This window comes from Musa acuminata, chromosome BXJ3-7 (genome assembly GCF_036884655.1).
Source record: "Musa acuminata AAA Group cultivar baxijiao chromosome BXJ3-7, Cavendish_Baxijiao_AAA, whole genome shotgun sequence".
Classification (NCBI taxonomy): domain Eukaryota; kingdom Viridiplantae; phylum Streptophyta; class Magnoliopsida; order Zingiberales; family Musaceae; genus Musa; species Musa acuminata.
Genome location: NC_088355.1, coordinates 38,184,882 through 38,203,745, shown reverse-complemented (window position 1 = coordinate 38,203,745; position 18,864 = coordinate 38,184,882). Strand labels below are relative to the sequence as shown.

The 18,864-nt window shown below is 37.5% G+C and overlaps 3 protein-coding genes across 3 annotated transcripts; 1 reads left to right on the top strand and 2 right to left on the bottom strand.

Annotated features, from left to right (window-relative positions):
* Window positions 1–634: 634 nt before the first annotated feature.
* Window positions 635–1,246, bottom strand: LOC103992458 (protein LIM3-like). The gene is made up of 2 exons (XM_009412157.3): window positions 851–1,246; window positions 635–767 (listed from the first exon to the last, which is right to left on the bottom strand). Exons 1-2 carry the CDS (start codon window positions 1,173–1,175, stop codon window positions 745–747), a joined length of 348 nt encoding a protein of 115 aa, XP_009410432.1. The 5' UTR covers window positions 1,176–1,246; the 3' UTR covers window positions 635–744.
* Window positions 1,247–6,284: 5,038 nt separating this feature from the next.
* LOC135643516 (cytochrome c-type biogenesis ccda-like chloroplastic protein 1) lies at window positions 6,285–12,415 on the top strand. Its single transcript, XM_065160562.1, has 12 exons — window positions 6,285–6,540; window positions 6,648–6,719; window positions 6,861–6,916; window positions 7,629–7,756; window positions 7,841–7,926; window positions 8,049–8,080; window positions 8,454–8,615; window positions 9,109–9,181; window positions 9,299–9,399; window positions 10,628–10,720; window positions 11,634–11,680; window positions 12,123–12,415. The coding sequence occupies exons 1-12, from the start codon at window positions 6,423–6,425 to the stop codon at window positions 12,196–12,198; spliced, it is 1,044 nt and encodes a 347-aa protein (XP_065016634.1). The 5' UTR covers window positions 6,285–6,422; the 3' UTR covers window positions 12,199–12,415.
* An 896-nt stretch (window positions 12,416–13,311) lies between these two features.
* On the bottom strand, window positions 13,312–18,709 carry LOC135642025 (eukaryotic translation initiation factor 3 subunit E-like). The gene is made up of 8 exons (XM_065157794.1): window positions 18,403–18,709; window positions 18,170–18,324; window positions 17,726–17,953; window positions 17,511–17,632; window positions 16,440–16,659; window positions 14,357–14,499; window positions 13,922–14,065; window positions 13,312–13,612 (listed from the first exon to the last, which is right to left on the bottom strand). The coding sequence occupies exons 1-8, from the start codon at window positions 18,608–18,610 to the stop codon at window positions 13,510–13,512; spliced, it is 1,323 nt and encodes a 440-aa protein (XP_065013866.1). The 5' UTR covers window positions 18,611–18,709; the 3' UTR covers window positions 13,312–13,509.
* Window positions 18,710–18,864: the final 155 nt, after the last annotated feature.

Below are 18,864 nucleotides of genomic sequence, written 5' to 3'. Positions count from 1 at the left end.
AGTGAACGGTCTTGATCGGCCTACTTAATCTTACGTGGCGCGATGGACCATGACTGCCTCCGCGTCCGCATCCGAAGTATCACAACCCAACATGATATTTCTTAATTAATTTTTTTACTATTTATAATCCTATTTTCTATTTTTTTTAATATTTTAAATATTTTTTTTTGGTAGATAAAAAGCTATAGAGATTTGAGTTGCAGATTTTATGTATTTGAATGGTATATCAAATAATTGCTAAAACAGAGTCGCCGCCGTCTTGTTCTTGACCTTCTTCTTCATCGGCCATCATAGGTGATTCTGTTCCGTGTTTCTGCAAGCACGTCACGAAGGCCATGGAGAAGGTCATAAGCGTGAAGAAGGTTGTCTACGTCACCACGGCGTTTCACCAGCTTCTCGACCATGGAACCAAGTGTGGTAGTGAGATACCTCTCTCGTTTTGTTTCATTAATATGTAGTTCTGAGTAGTTCGTGTAGAGATTGATTGACTTGGTTCATTAACCTATCTTCTTCTTCAAAACAAGATAGAGGACAACAGATCTACGAGCTCCCATCAATCATACTTTGCAGGAAATTAGAGTGCAGAACAGTACGCAGTAGCAGATGATGGAAAAGACGAGATTACTACACCAAAGACGCAAACAGAAACGAAGTAGTTTATTCATGCTTTGATCGGTGGTGCTACGTCAAAGCAACAACACAAGGACGCCTTTGGTTTCTCTCCTTCCTTTTGCTTCTCCGATGTCATGCCATTGGAACAGTGTAACCTGCAACCAAACCAGTCCGCAGTCAAAGGAAGAACCCAAAAACACCAAACATGCATAAACCATAGGGTGAGAAGAGAGCTTACTTCCGCATTTGGTTCCACTGGGAACAGACTTCCCACAACACTTGGCGACGTAGACGGCGTTCTCCATGCTAATCTTCTTCTCCACCTCCGACGGGATGTTCTTGCAGAGGCACACGATGTCGGCTTTCTGGACCTCGGCACAGCACTCCTTGGATGGATCCTTTCGGGGGCCAGGGACGACGTACGCGCGGCACAGCGACAGTAACAGTCCAAGGTCAGCTCCACACATCTGCTGGGCCCGCACAGGGGCGCCACCAAGCAGGGCCGAGGACATGGCCAAGGCCACTATGAGGACGAAGAAGAAGGGAAGCCTGCGTTCTGCCATCTCTAAAGCTTCAACTCTCTCTCGTCAGTCTCTCCTACAGCGCGCTTCTTTCAGGTGAGAAGAGCCGGCGGCTGGCTGCTTATATAAACGACGACTGAGGCAGCACGAGGGTCGTGTGGTGGTCTCGAGGTCTGACAGCAGCAACACAAATGCCGGCTTTCGACAAGAAACGTAAAGCATTAACGGTGAGCGAGTCTCGTCGTCATGTCAAGCTGCAGAAGTGGCAAGGCACTGAGCTCGTGACTGCCAGAACTGGCAGTGGCAACGATTGGCCCAAAACTGTAGCCACAACAAGTTAACTTGGAATTAAAATTCCCATCGAAATAAAAGAAATTAGATTTTTGGTGGTTCTGTCAGCCACCAATTTATAACGTTACTTCACAAAGAACAACACTGCACACAATCAGACTCAAAACAAATTGGATCCTGCAAATATTACTAGCAACACAAAGAAGTGGCATAGGGCTGACTTGCCTGCCTGGATATGCTTACAAAAGCACTGAAATAGGTTATAGAAGTCCTAAAACTGAATGGTCTGGTCACAAAGATCACAATCTGAATGTGCAACACTAAGCATCAACGTTCAGAAGGTTGATTGATGCTACTTTTCATCAATTGATTCGGTCCAACCAAGGCCTGGCCTAGGCATCTCTCCTTGTGGTTCTTCAAAATCCCGCGCATCGCGAAGTGAAGCCTCGAAATCAGTTGAATCAATTGCAACCGGAAGAAAGCTGCTTATATCATCTCTAGCTCCAAGACCTCCAGCTCGTATAACATCGTCTGCCGATATCGCAACATCAGTATATGCTACACCAGTATCATCATTGTTCTTTTGTTCTACGACTGTCCCATTGTTACCCTCCATGTGATAGTCATCGATGTTCTTACTGTCCTCTGTTGAACCTTTAATTTCCACCTCATGTTGATTCTCTTTCTCAACTGACACCAAAAAAAAAAAAAATCAAATTAAGATTCCTTCAAGGACTAATGCTCAACAGAGGTCATGAAATACGAAACAGAATATACATTGCATAAGACCTACCTAACTTTGGCAGGATAGTTTGGAGAGATACTGAAAAGATCTGAAGGAACAATATTTAATAGAACCACAAATCCTAGACTTTTTTCTTTTAACCTTTTTAAGAAGTTACATGAATTTTACATAGTTGTAGTTAATATAAAACAATGTTTATAGAAGCAAAAGCATGGTCTAGCAGCAGCAGTCTTCAATTTCAGCATATGAAAAATTATAATAGGGAAAGCTACTTGACCATGACACAGAAATTCTGATGCAATATGTCAGGACAACAAATGCGAAAATGTTTTTTACATAGAAACTTTCGTTCTGAGTTGACATTTAAGGCCTTGGGCATGATATCACTGGCACCAAAAAAGCTACTATAATGCCAGATATTGCCAGTTTCTTCTATTAGATATCATATTTTCCTAATCCATTTTCAGAATACAGATCTCAATCACGACAATTGTAACCGATAGTGTTGTATTTCATTCAGTTTATGGCTTAACTTTATCGATGTGCATGCTTATTGTATTCTGAAATTTTGAAGATTTAAGAAATGATACAATGCCAAAAATGAAAGAACAGGTTTCCCTCTTTTCTCAATACCAAGGATTGAAATATCGTACCGTACCGGAGTTTCGATATTCGCTCGGTATGATACGGTACTGTGTATATATAATTCGGCGATATCGCATATATATATATATATATAAGTAAAAAAAATCTTATATATATTTTTATATATAAATAAAAAAGAATTTTTTGGCGATGTTGCCAAAAAAGGCGACGTCCCTTTTTAGGCAACGTTGCCGAGGCGACGTCCCTTTTTCGACGACGTTGCCTCGCCTTTTTCGACGACGTTGCCAAGGCGACGCGACGTCACCTTTTCCCGCCTAGGGAAAAAGAGGTGACGTCGCATATTTATATAATATATATATATTATAATATATATTATATATATAATACCGCTCGGTAGTGGACAATCCGTGTACCGGTCTGCTGACGGACCAGTATGTACCGCCCGGTACAAGCGGTATTATTCGAAATTGTAATCCTTGCTCAATACACCATTATTATTTCCTAAAATTTATTAAACAATAGCTCATAATTATTTTTACATACAATCAATAGCTAGTCCAATCAATAGATAACAAAATCTTCTCGGTTTAGCTTGATTACCCAAGTAATTAAAAGAAACATAGGCCATAAGAACATTACTAAGCACAGGCATCGAAATGAGATATAACAGGCCATCCTCATATGATAATAAAAACAATATATAATAGAAAAAGACAGTTTCAATATGTATATAATTATTAGGGCCAACATACAAAAAAGTGCACTTGAATCTCCTAAATAAATTCTGTTTTATGATCTAGTTTGTTGCTTGCAAAATTGTAATTATGAACAGATGATGACATACTATAAATATTAAGATGACATGCATTATCTTCTGTGCGTTAAATACATGACAATACAATGAAAAAGAATTAACTTATTATTGCCAACGACATAAATGAAGATTTAATGATGTAAAGGCAGGCAAGTGGACCACTAATAGAGGCAAAAGTTTTTGCCCCAGGCCAAAAGCCAGGGTAATTGGCCTTATCCTGGATCTCACCAGCCACCAATGGGGCCTATTCAGACATCTAGAGCGGCTAGACTAGCTGAGCCATAGAAATGCTGGAACAACCTTTGTTTGGTCCAGTGTGAGCAACAAAAAGCCATAGAAGGAATTTTTGTTTAATTGTGGGCCCAATGAATATTATATATGGCAATCCTTGCACCTAAATACATCTCCCATGGATATGACACCTATCTAGTTTTAGATCATTCTTCATAGTAGTAAAAATCTACCTAAGAATTATTGATATGGAGCAAATGTCATAGCTTTTGTGCTCAATTTGTATATTCAGTTTACTCTCATACTTAACATGACCAGAAACTCATTTCAGATAATATACTAACAAAAAACCCATTATTCACATATCAGCTCCTGTTAGAATAGAAATGGACCTTACTTTACAACCATAAAATGAGGATCAGCCACCTAGATTTCCTCCCGGCTTACTCAGAAAAACTTAATTATATATGATAAAACAGCAAGCGAATTACACATAACATACCATGTCATATTACCTACAATTAGTTACACATAGACACCAATAAGTACAAATGTGTCCAAGATCTTTTGAGATACACCAGAATTCAGATTACCATTTAACCCTACATAATGTTCCGTTGTTAAAATCTAACTGTGCCAACAAAAATGAATTTGTCATGAGAAACGTGTAGTTTCATGCAACATTCTTGTCTTCAACCAACTTACTCTATGTTCCAGTTCATTATACAAATATGGATTCATGCACAACATTACTTAGATAAATTGGTAAGTTCTTTGTTTGTTTCTACTGTTTTTTGCAATGCTAAGAAGCAAGTGGTTCCAGATGCGATGGAAATCTGACCACCTTCATAAAGAAGAACTTCAAGAGACAAATTTCTCTTGTGGTCGAAAATGAGATAATGGTAACAAGTTTTTTATTTGCATTGCATGCATCAATCATTAAAATAGTTCTAAAATTACAGTCTCCACTTCATAAACTTTCCTACACCATCAGCTCATCAAGAGCCCAACTCATCTTTACATAACCACCTTAAATACTACAGATCAAGAATGGAGTTAACCAGTTCTACTTGTTTGTAACTTAAGGCCTTGTGCTTCATATACTATTACCTTTAATGTGACATCAAGGAACTTTTTTCTGTCCTCAACCTCTCGAGATACAAGCAAATTCTCTCATAGGTTGAATTGACTGAAAAGAGTTTGATACAAGTTATGCTCAGTTTCTTGGCAATTTGTAACCAGAATGAATTCTTTATTTTTACATTTTAGTGAAAAAGCATGCCAGGGCCAAGACTTTAAACTTGTTTGGCTTTAACATGTAATGCAAAATGGAAAGTGTTACATCTATAAATCAATTCCACATAGTCAGTGACTTTTTTTCTACTCTTCACTGACTTGGGGTTTGGGACAACTTTTTCTACTATGATCTCAGTACTCACAAATTGTGAATGTTTAAACTATGGCATCATGAAATACTTTTTCTAAATCCATAACGTTATACAAATATATCTTTATTTATGATTACACAAGGGAATGTTATACACACACATAAACTGAAGATAATCTACATTCATGTATATGTTTAACCATCTAATTTAGAGCAATGCGAGTCTTGCATTAAACAATTACTTAAAATCTCACTTTTAGCTCACAACAAGAACAAATACAGCAAAGTAATAAGTCTAACTTATGTAAAATCGAAGGATGGAAGCCATCAGAAAAACAATGGATTAACGTCACAATACCTTCAGAACTTGTTGGTTTACTATAATCCATAAATCTATTAGGTCTCTATATCAACCTCCTGAGAAAATACATAAGCATAACAACATTATCAGCTATGACATGATATGCGGTGAACAGTTTTTCATATCAAGGTAAAATAATGATTTGGGTAGACATGCAATTCTCTCAAAAATGAAAATCACTGGGTTTCATTTACTTCAATGGAACGACATCTTCAAAAGAAAGAGAGCAAAGACAAATCCTTTCAAGGCTTCTCTAAAGCCCAAATTAGGTAAATCTTTGGCCAACTCAAAAGTTGGGAAACCTTCAACCCAAGAGTTGTCAGATGTGTGCAGAATCTTTGAAATCACAGCAGAAATCATCAACTACAAGGTTTCTACATATGCAAAAGTCTAATATTGCTGACATTAAAACAGAAGAAAGAGAGAGAGAGAGAGAGAGAGAGAGAGAGACCCGCCCTACGTCCGCTGTGCGTCTGTGCCGTCGCCTGGGGTGGAGGATGCGGAGCACCGCGTTGTTGCGAAGCGTTCTCTTGGGTTTGATCTATGTCGACGCGTGTACTGGACACGAATGAACTACATATAGCTTTTGGCGATATGATATATTATATCAGGCGTTGCAACTTAAATAACGACCGTTATATAATATATGTCGGATGTTATAAACACATTCACCGTGATCTCATTTCACTGCAGCCACAAAATAATTTTTATTCATTATTATAACCTCAGACAAAAAGAGTCGAAAGATATTGGGCGAGACGTCAGGCCGACCTCTTCCTGTTAAGGACTCCGGCGACCGGCAACCGTTCCTCCGCCCCTTCTCTCGCGACAAGTACAAGTAGAGCAAGGATAAGATGATCTCCGCTATGAGCTGCTGCCGTCTCTCCGCTCCAACCAAAATCCCAACCTTGAGCAAGAACCCCAACGTCCCTGGCAAGCCCGCTGTCCCTCTTTGTGCGCGCGGGCACTTTGGTATCTTCTATCACCAACCCACTTTGTATTTTATGAAATCTTTTGTCAGGCTAGAGAAAATATTGTGGAGATTCTTCAGTTAATTAGTGGTTGCAACTTCGTATCAGGAAAGAGGATGCACGAATTGCCTGTCAAGATGCCCAAAGTGTCACCTTCCCTTTGGGCGGCAGCCGTGGCAGGTAATTAGTTCCCCTTGGATTTTATTCCAATTATTGCCTCTGTGCTGCGACTTCATTTGCGGAGAAGATGGAACCTTTCGGGGATTTGGTGCCTGCTATATGTTTGTTTAAATGCTTATTGCTGATGTGGTTTGATTGCAGTGGGAAGCTTGGTTGCTGTGGATTCTGTTGGTGCCTTGCCTTTGGAGAATGTCTTGGTAAAAGAACTTGTTGCTCTTGTGCTTTAGATTGTCATGTGGTTTGAAAACTGGCCTCTCTTAGCTAGCCGATTATGTATATGTTGTGGTGACATCAAGTTGATGCTTATCAAAGATAAAAAATCTACACCTTAATTGAGAGGTTGCTTGATGCCTAAAGAGTTCCTTGAAGCTCTGAACTTCATATACCCGTACCATGTGGTGAATAATTCGACCGAGGCCAAGTAACAGCTTAAAAAATGATACACTTCTATTTTCAAGTTTCAGCCTACAAACTTAACAGCTTTTGATTCCCTAAGTTGCAGATACAGAGTCCCTTCTCACTAGATAAATTTTCTATAATTTTATGTTAGCTTCTATGGTCAAACTATTTGAACCTTGACTCATGAATTCATTTGTAAAACATTGAAGTTCTTTGAAGTGAAATCTAGCTTCTGCTTATATTGAGTTCTTGAGTTTCGAGGCCTTTTTCTTGAGTTTTTCATTTTTTAAACCACTGGTTGAAAAAGCTGACAGATTAATGTTTGTATTGATTGAATCCTTTTCTTGTAAGAGCTTCTGACAAACTTGCTCCAGATCCAGTGGTCGATGCTTGGGACAAATCGAGACTTTAACTTCATGTAGCATGTTCTTAATAGTTAATATATCTGTTATTGCATGAGGTTAATTTTTGGATCAACATTGAAAACTAAGTTTTGTTTTGCGGTATCAGGAAGTACCATTCCCCACTTTTCTAGCTGATATAAGCCTTGGTGATTGGTTTGGAGGTCTATTGTATTCAGCTGGACAACAAGCTAATGAGGCTGTTCAGAACCAGTTGTCTGCCCTTAGTTTTACTAGGTTGATTTATTTTCAGTAATTGATTTTCATAACTATCAATCTTTATTTTTTTATTTCAATATTTGTGAATGTCTTTGTTTGCAGTGTGGCGGTTATTTTTGGTGCAGGTCTTGTTACCAGTTTGTCACCTTGTACGCTTAGTGTCTTGCCATTGACACTAGGATACATTGGTAAGCACATTAGTCATTAGGAACATCACTATATGGTTGCTTTTATTAAATTATCCATTGCATTAAACAACAGGGTAAATTATTTTTTTGGCTAATGCGTGTCTGCTTTTGCAATCATTCAGGTGCTTTTGGCTCTGGGAAAAGTCGAGCTGAGGTGAGAATTTGTCAAAGAAATAAATGATGCATGCGCAACATGGAAGAAAGAGAACTAAGATTTGACAATATCCTAATCATATCAGAATATGATATCAAACATACAGGATCGAGTATATAGCTCATATGATGCTGTATGTTAATTAATAAATGATCATTACAATTCGGGAAACCAATTTTACTTTAATATTCATTTCTGGCAATTGGAATTAGTGGCCTAACTTGTTGGTTAGAGATTCTCCTGGTATGATTAAAATTTTTTTCGAACTAACTATGAATCTGATTGTGAAATTGAAAGTAACTCATTGTGTTCGAACCTTATCTAATAGTTCGTTACTAAATGCTGCTTAAGGTTGTTTTGCTCTTTTTCTTAGGTTATCTGGAATTCAGTTTCTTTTTCACTGGGCTTGGCTACAACATTAGCCATCCTAGGAATTGGTGCTTCTTTTGCTGGAAAGGCCTACGGGCAGATTGGCCAAGGCCTTCCAGTAGCTGCTTCAGGCTTGGCAATCCTGATGGGTTTAAATCTCTTAGAGGTAATTCAACTTCTGCATGTGGTTTTTCAAGAATGAAGCTGCTTTTGCTGATACTCTATATTTGAGCTATATTAATATTTGAAGTAGTTATGTTGTTGAACCAGCCACTGTAATATATCATGCAAAAGGAATAAAATTACTTTTTCTCCGAGGTCTATTTATTTGATAATGAATGAACTTTCAAGCCAGAGTATCCCAAGAAAATCCTTGATGATCATGATTGTGCAGATGGTTTTCTGTTAAAATCTCAACTTAAGAGATACAATGAAACCAGTCAAAATTAAGTTGGATATGTTGTGCAGATATACATTGTCTAATGCCCTTGTCTTTCCGAGAAAACAATTATCTTTGTGGTTTGGATCCTATAACTCTACTATTCACTTTATACTATGTGATTTAGAGTGCTTAAGCCTTAAACATCTACCAAGATGTTGCTAAGTGTTAGCTTTGCACTTGCTTCTTCTACTGAGCCATCCTTTTTTTTTTTTTGAAGATAATCGAGTTACAACTTCCCTCATTCTTTAGTGATTTTGACCCTCGGTCCGCAGCAGCTAACTTCCCTTCGGGTAATTATATCTTGTTTTACTAGTTTCAATTTTGTTAGAAGGCATACATGATTTGCTATTCTTTACTTTAACTAAGATCTGTAATAAAGGATTTCCAATTTGAAGTTTGAATCTCAGGTGTGCAAGCATATCTGGCTGGCCTTACATTTGCCCTAGCTGCATCACCTTGCAGTACTCCTGTTCTTGCCACTCTTCTGGGATATGTGGCAACATCCAGGGTATCAAAATTTGAGCAAAATAAAATTATAGCATGATTTCTATATGTGCTAAAATTTAGCTTTTATATAGCTCAAGAACTTCTTTGTTTGAACAGAAATTGTGGCTGAGAATTTAACTTAAAAGATTTGTTATTTGTTATTTTTCCATTGTTCTTACTAATTAGTTACTGTCATCATGTATATAAACCCAGGGTTTTGAATACGGGTCCGTACCGGCATACCGAGCTCTACTCGGTGCGGTATGTACCGGTATATCCTATCAGTACGCCAGGGCATACCGATGGTATACCTTAAAACCTTAAAAATAGCTCCACCTATCACGCCAGGGCATACCGATCGGTACGTCTCGGTAACGGTCGAAATACAAAGCGGTACCGGTCAAAATACTAATACTGCCCGATAGAGTGTGGTCCATGTACCAGTATCCTCTCGGACTGGTACATACCGCCCATACCGGGTGGTACACATCGAAATTGAAAACCCTGTATAAACCATTACTTGAAACCTTTATTTGATATTAACTAAGTTAATCCAATAATTGGTGCTTAATGTTTTCCTCTCTTTCACTCTGTTGTATTCTTTCACCGAGTCGAAGAATCACATACTGATTGAGATTTAGAGCTTGCAATAGAAACAATATTTTATGCTATACAGATGGAGAAATGCATGACCAGGAAACATTGTACAAGGTTTTAATTAATGTAATTTGTAAAGGTCATGGCTTAGTAGAGAATATATTCATCAAAGTCAATTGACAAAGACTAAGTATCATCTTCCAGACTAGCAGAAGGTAAAGCATTAATACTCAGCAATCATTGTGGGTTGTATAAAGTATAAACTAAAGAATTATCAGTATTGCATGGCCACTGCAGGAGGCTTTATTTTGCATGACTAACACTGGCTTTTTGTGCTTCTTATTGTTAAATATGAGTTTCTTCAGTCCTCGCACATGGCTTTTTTCCCATTCTGTTCAAAGACAATTCTATTTGCTAAATTATATTTCCATAAGGTGTTGACATTTTTGTGAAGCTTCATACCTAGTTCTATGCTTTTAATAGTGTAAAATGACAGGAAAATTATATTCCACATGGTCAAAAGTTTGCTTTTTTTGCTATATTGCTACTGATGATGTACATTCCCCTTTTCCTGAGTAGAATCCTACTTCTCTATGGATTCTTTACCATATATGTTGCAACTAATGCTTATAATTGTAAATGTGATCCACCAGGATCCAATAATAGGTGGGAGCCTACTGTTAACATATACTACAGGCTATATTGCTCCTCTCCTTGTTGCAGCTTCTTTTGCTGGCGCATTACAGGTTAACAACAGATATGGAAATCCTTCTTTCTTTCATGTTTCTACAGGATATTCTCTCTTTGATAAGTTGATTTATTTGCATATTTAGATATGAGTAATTTACTTTACATGAGACATGACTGGCCTTAGATCGAGGTAGCATGATGTTGGTTACCATCTTCAACATGGACCCACCAGCCTGCTACCTAACAAAAGTTAGCTAAACCCTAACCTAGTCCAACCAATGTTGAGGTGGGTAAGGGTTGGAGTCAAAGAGGAGATTTAACAAAACTTGGTTAAAATCTAACCCAGTCTAATCAATGTTGAGGTGGTTAACGGTTGGAGTTAAATACGAGATTTAGCAAAACTTGGTTAAACCCTGAGCCAGCCTGATCAACGGTGAAGTGGGTAAGGGTTGGAGTTAAAGACCAGATATGTCTCTTGATGTGTTGCAAGATAGAGGTAGAGGAAGAGGAGCAAGTGAACTCCAAGAGAAAAGAGAGACAAGGTATCAAGAGCAGCATCCACATAGTGGACATGAGTGATAGGAACAGTGACTGGAAATGTGCAGAGTTTAAATAGCCAAGATGCAAAAAGAATAAAGTTGATAGTTGGATTTTATGGAGAGTTGAACCTTAAAAAGTAGTGTATATACATTTTATTTAAATTGTTATTGGCTAAAAAACATCATTTTTTAATAGCCACATCAACGTTGGTATAGATCATAGTGTTACTTGTCAATTGTATGTCGAGCAAACTGGCTATTGCTTAAAGGAAGTTTAACACTTCTGTTATTTTTGGTGATTTTGACTCGTTAAAGATTCCTTGAAATTATCACTGACATATGTAAGTTCTTTCTTATAGATTTCTAAACAATGAAAGTTGTTTAGGTTATTTCTCTTCTGCCGTTAGTAACAAACATTGCTATCTTGCAGAGTTTGCTTTCTTTTCGGAGGTTTTCAGCTTGGATAAACCCTTTGAGGTATGATTTTTGCTTAATACGATTCAAAAGCATGATTTAATCAAAGAATGTACTACTCCTTTTTCTTTTCCACAATGTTAATCATCACTCATTGAAAGAAAAAACAAAGGGTATATATAGATATTGTAATCAGTAAAACTGGAATTGCAACTATAATGGGTTATAGTTATGATCCCATTTGCCACAAAAACACTAATCTGACATAAGAGTTGTTTCAGCTGTTTTTTTGTCTTGAGGGACTCATGCAGAGTATGAAACTAAGCTAAATAGATATTGTCTTGCATAAATATTTGCTGGACAAGCAAGCTTGTTCCTGATTTGTCTCATCTAAAAAAAAAAAAGAAAATGAACTCAGGATGGTCTTGTACAAGCATTAACTCATTAACAAATTCCTGATTGATACATGCGCGGCTGTCATGACCGACTTGTTTTGCTTTTGCAGTGGAGCACTTTTACTTGGAGGGGGTTTGTACACCTTACTAGATAGATTGTTCCCTGTTGCATCGATGGTGATGTGACAATCCTAATGGGCATCGAAGCAAAGGTGTGGATGCTGATGATTTATTTCCATACGATATTTTTTGTGGGAATATCGTAAGGTTTCCAACAGAAGACCAGTGTGTACAAACGTTGTTAGCATGTCTCGTTCTTTTCTTGGTTCGGGTCAGAAGCTACGCATCTACCTGTGATATTATTGCATTGCTGAATCATATACATGCCTTGTGTCCATTGTTATCTTTTGGGGCCATGTATCATTAACTATATGATGTAATGAATCACATGATCCATGTGGTACTGCTGCTGGAATGATGTTGGTGGAAACTTGATTCCCTTTGCCACAATAAGGCAGAAGAAAAGTGAACATTCCTCTAACTCAAAATTATTCAACAAGCGGCTTACGACATATTAATTAGCTACCTTTAACATTTTCATCTTTATATATTTTAAAAATCATATTAAAATTTTTATACTCATAAAAAAAAATTTATTTTTTTTTCTCACGTTATCTAATTTCATCTTTATATTTTTAAAAATTATATTAGAATTTTTATACTTATAAAGAAATATTTATTTTTTTCTCACGTTTCTCAAATTTTATTAATGAAAATATTATAAAATTTATCATATTGATTCTATCTTATTTTGATTTATCACTAAATATACGCGATATTTTTATCCAAAAAAACGATATTAGATATTTTATTTTCGTAAATATAAAAATAATAATATAATTTTTAAAAAAACATTAAAAAAAATATTAAATATAATTAATTATAAATAATAATATATAATTAGTTCGACAATTAAAAAAAATACTTTATCACTGTTTTGCATAATCACCTAATAAACTCTTTGATGTTTGGTTCCTTGAGACGTAAAAAATTAAGCTTCATAAATCTTGCACCATTATGTGCATCTACTGTTCCATTAGAGTATAATAATATGATCATCCTTGGTATGAGCAAACATCTCTTCGAATTCAAGTTGAATGATCTGCAACCCTGTCCTTAAAAATTAGCTTCTCAGAGAAACCACAGATCCAATAGCTAGCTGTCAATACAGAGAGAATGGTCATGCGACCCTAAATACCTTGGCCTAGCATACATTACATCAAGAGGTAGAAGAGAGACTAAGACTCTGCAACACAGTCCAGCAAAACTTCCCCATAAAGTATTGAGTTACATAAAGCCAACAAGGAATATGAATAAAAACAACTTTGCAGATGCAAAATTTTCCGCTTGGGTAAAAAGCTTCCATAACATCTTACTGAGTTCAAGAAACAAAGAAAAAAACTGACTGTATGTTAGGAAGAAGGTATAGTTCCCCTCCTAACGAGTGGCTTGTGCAGCTTGTGCAGGTTCTACAATGTTCTTTGCCAGTAGGTAAGTCCGCATATTAAGATTCTTCATTGCTTCTATTATCTGCTCGTGCCTGAAGCAACATTTTTAAATCAGTATATACAACCATAAAAGCTTACAAGAAAGTACATAAATTTAGGCTACCTACAAGAAGAGCTACAAGGACAAAGACCGACAACAAATAAGAACTTAATGATCAGAGCTTACTGTTCGGATTAGGTCAATGGTCATAAACAAGATCAATTAACAGAGAGAGAGGTAGAAGTGCATTAGCAGAAGCAGATAGGCCAACATTTAGTTTCTGAATAATGGATGGAGAAACATCTAGAACTGTCATTTGATGGATAGCCGGAGAAATCCGTGGATTGGAATATATACTTACACATTTTGATGAACGATTGGCATGGTCACAGTCCCTAACACTGCATCTATTTTAGCTTCAAGCTTTGAGTTGCGGATGAGATTCGTTATCCAAACCAGTGCTTCATCATAGCTCATGTTCAAGTTCAACTTTTCAGCAAGCACACTGTCGCCACAGGTCAGTTTGATAATTAGCAATAATTCATTAGTTTCAGAATACAATCTTCTAGAAGAGGAACTCAGGTTCTGGATAAAAAAACGAAAATAAGAAGAATGCAAGAAATACTAATTCTTGACTTAATTCCAACCAGTTCACATAAAGACTGAAGAACCTCGTGAACATAATTAGGGAGATAATGTTTTACCATATCTCAGTAGATTGCAAGAAATACTAAAGGTCATTTGCAACTATTATATACAATCTCAAAATATCAAAGTAAAAAAGCAAGCAACCTACCTGATATCAATGCACCGATGGATACGGCAGTAAGTCTCAAATACGAAGAGACGAGCATTTTCCAGGAATTCCTCCCTCAGAGGAACAGTGGTAAAGTTAGAATCTTCAATCCGTTTACCAAGGAAAGGATCATTCAATATTACCTAAGTAAAACATGCACAACATTAGATTCAGAAGAAGACCACAATATATTAAGACAACTACATAAAGAAGTTTTAAGTATTTTCAATGAGAGAAGTGACTATGACTTGACTTGGAAGAAAAATAAAACATATCTAGGAAAATCATTCATGATGCAACAGAAGTTCACATACAACTCTAATGAAATAAGCCTTGCAGAGCAAACAAAAAAAAAACAATGAAATACAGAAAACAGAATCGAACACCATATAAAAATTTAACAGTCAAGCAACATGCTGGAAATTAATCCTTCAGAGATTTTTTAATCATTCATGGCAACAAACATCCTCAATGACGCTATCACTTTGTAAATCCAAGCAACAAAATTGACTCCGCCCATAAGTTCATCATAGATGAACTACTCACTGAATAAACTTCTGATGGTTACATGTGAATCTTGCAATCTTGATTATAATCATGTCAGCATTGGTATTCCCTCGGGCACATGCCTGGCTTACCTAGGTACTACCATAACAAGGCGAACCTAAGGACCTCTATATCAAGGTGAAGCCACTTCAACCAGGCACATGCATCTTGTGTTTAAGACTAAGGGCAAATTTATCCATGCATGTGGTTGGATGAATTAAGAAATCAACTAAATCCAAAAGGCTCTAATTAACTCGACATATAAGCTGATATAGAGAATTTCATCCCAATGGAGGGAAATATTTCATGCCAACTGCAAATGTGAATGACTGCAAACAGGTAGATCTACTAATAGCCAATGATGCTCGGCAAAAAAGATTTGTTTTCATCTTTCCTATTTTGTGCTTTCAAAATGTCTCTAAATATGCTAAACTGCTGCTGCCTGGGTAACTAGTAGAAGATTACAGTTACACATTTGATGTCACTTGCCTCATGGAAGGCAGCTGTGATTGCATCAACTTCTGCTTCTTGCACAGCAGTTGTAGTGCAGCTGCTGCTTATTGTTCCACCAGATTCTGCAGAAGCTATGGCTAATGCAGTGCTAGCATGGCCAGTGGTTGCAGCTTCTCTCTTACTTATGTGAGTGGCAACGATAGCAAAACTTGCTGCTTCTTGAGGGTTTTTCTTATTGAATCTAGTTTTATTTCATTAGTTTAAAGTTCCATTAACTTATTTTTTCCCCAAAGATGCTAACATAGAAATAGTTATGCACTGCCTTCACTCAGGATTGTACTCTGTTTGTGAAAATTGCCTCTGGTACTTGCAAGCCATGAGCAGTCAATTAGCTTTCTAGCATTCATGCAAGTCCCACTTTTGGATAAAAATGGCTAGACAGGTTTAAACAAGTCTAAAGTCATGGCATTTGGTTCATACAATACAAAAATAATATCCTACATGCCACTACCAAGTCTTCTCAGTGTAATTTTGTTCCACTTCTGAATCTTTGATATAAAGCAAGCAACTGCAGATCAGTTTGATCTAATAACCTTCCACACGAAGCCTTATTTAGTTATCAATCACAAACCTAAGAGTCAAGAAGGCTTGTAGGTCTGAGTGCAGATTGAAGTCATTAAAAATATCTTCAAAGCACCACAATCATCTTTTTCTTTTTGATAAGTTCAAAGCACCAAAATCATCCAACCGTTGGTAGATAGTTCAACATGTTGGTATAATTTTGAACATGTTGATAAGTTCAAAGCACCAAAATCATCCAACCGTTGGTATAATTTACTCTGAGTCAATAGTTCAACATGTCCAATAATTCCTACCAGATGCTCTAACCAAAACTCCATTGACAAAATAAATAAATAAATAAATAAATAAAACAGAACATGAACAATTTGAACCCAGTAGCTACACTCAATAAAAAACCATTAAAACTAAACTCAGCAACCATATGAAATAAATATCATATCAAACCTTACCACCAAAATGATAGAAATTAGAAAGAAATCTCAATGTACTTCGAAAAACTTACTTGTTCACACTCCTTGAGTTTCTTTTGTGCACCATCAAAGTCATAATTCACATACAAGCATTCCAGAAATTCAGTTATGGGATCCTTATAGCTATGCAGCTCCTGTTGGATAACTTTGACCAACTCCTTAAGCATATTTCTTCTTCTTTTGTTAACAATGACAGCAGTTGCAACATAACGGAGGAGGTGATGTGCATTTGTTTGAATGGCATTCAAGTATCTGAACAGACGAAAAAGTGGATTCAAATGCTCAAATTTGCAGATTATCCACTAGAAAATAAGATTAGTCTTAGAAAACTGAAAATGACAGATTGTGATGTCGATTAGGGCAAATCACATTTTACTTGTGTAGATTGTGATGTCTTACAGATCTGGTTTAACATAATAATATGCATTAAAACTATAAATTGTTGACACCTGCAGGCTGAGCATATCAATCACTCCACCTGGGACTAACTGGATTCAGTTGAAGTGCTGTTTATTGTCAACTAGTATGTTCAAGCTGTCAAATGACTAGATGTTTATTGTGTTTGTGAGCCTTCATGGAAGTGTTGGCAGATGGGTCTGAAAACTGGTGACTATCAATCAATTATATGGAGAACCTACCAGTAAATTTTCGGCTATCATATTTTGAAGTCGATTCAGAACCCAAAATATGTTGAAAAATATCTGCAACTTACATATACTACATCAAAAGAATATGCTAGTTTTAACATCAAACATATGCAGAAAAAAATGTCCTTTAGGGAAATTAATTACACTATGTCTACTTGAGTTAGCACAGGATGCGAGCAATAGGAGAATATAATACCAAGGTGCCCATGTAATTACTCCTACATGCTGTGTGGTGGCACAACAATGCACCAAGGGTACAGTATAAAATGACTTATACCATCTTATAAGGGGATAACTAATACATACAAAGAGGACAAACTTTCTGATTAGCAACTTTTATGAAAAAGAATCACCACCTACGAGAATTATCAAAAGAAAGATAAGATTGGCTCGAGTATTATTTCACAACAGATGTGACAGAAAAAAATAGAAAAATAGATGTTTTATGTGGCAAACCTGTCTTGGAAAAATAGATCAATGATTCCATTTCTGCCATTTTCATGATTAAAGAAGATGAAGAGGCTCCAATGCATCAACCATATTCGGTTTTGCAGTTGATTCAAGGGAGAAGCAAAGCTCTGCTCACAAGCCAAACAAACAGAAAATTGACATAAATTAGGGCAGCAGCAGAACAGTTGTAGATTATATGCATCGATTAAAACATTGAATACCTTTGAATCAATAATCTCTTTTAGCCGGTTCAGCTCCTCAAGTGCAGTATCCCAATTCTGCATTAAAATCTCTGCAGCAAGCTTTCCCCACAGCGCACTCAGGCTCCTCTCACTGTTAGTGCACAACGCGCGATATTGATACAAGTAATCCGCAGCACCAGAGTAGTTACCACATTCAAACTGGAACTTTGCATACTGATAGAGAGCCTCAATCTGATCTGCCCCAATCTGCTCGACAACAGAACACAATCAACATCAGCCACTCCTAAATACTCCCCTTTTCCCCCTCTTCTTGACCAATAGTTTCATGTATCAATTGCCCTAACCAGTCAATCCTACCAACTTTGTCGTGAAACTGTGGCATCACATCACATTGCGAACACAGATGGAAATTCGCATACAAAATTGCCATCGATCTATGCACTAATGAACCCAAGAACACACCTGAAAGCGGTCATGGAGCATCTGGATGTTGTACTGTTTGTCAGGCCTCAGCTCCTGGACCAAGGAAGCATTCTGAAGGAACGAGATAAGCGGAGCGGCCAACTCCTCGAGGGACTTCAACCTCGCGACGACCTCTACCCTCCTACCCACCATCTCTGCAAGAACACCAGGTCCAGATCACAAAATTGGGAGGAAAAAGAGAAAAAAGAAAGAAGCCAGAGACGAAAGTGAACCTTGGGGCACATCCTCGGTGTGGTAGAGGGCCTTGTGGATGTCCATGGCGTAGTCGACCATGTTAGTCTGAGAGAGGAGCTGGATCTTGGCCTTGAGGATCTCATCGTCGGCATAGAGCTCCCGCTCCTGCAAGAACTCGAGGAGCGGGAAGACGAGGTGGCGATCGAGGTGGGGAGCGATGCGGGAGGTGAGGTCGTAGTCCGCCATGGCCGAGGGCTCGCTAGGGTTTCTTCGAGTCGTCGGCGGCTTGGTGGGGGTGGGGGGGCTTGGTGTTATGTAGCAACGAGGCGGCGAACTGCCCTAGCTTGCCCGAAACAGGTTGGAATCAGGAAACGCACGGAGGTCGTACCACCATGCTACCGATGATCCGGTTCGGCCCGGCGGGTTTGAGTGGTCGAGTCGATTCGATCTGACAACATGGTCTAAAATTATTGTGTCGAACGAACTAGATTGAACCAATT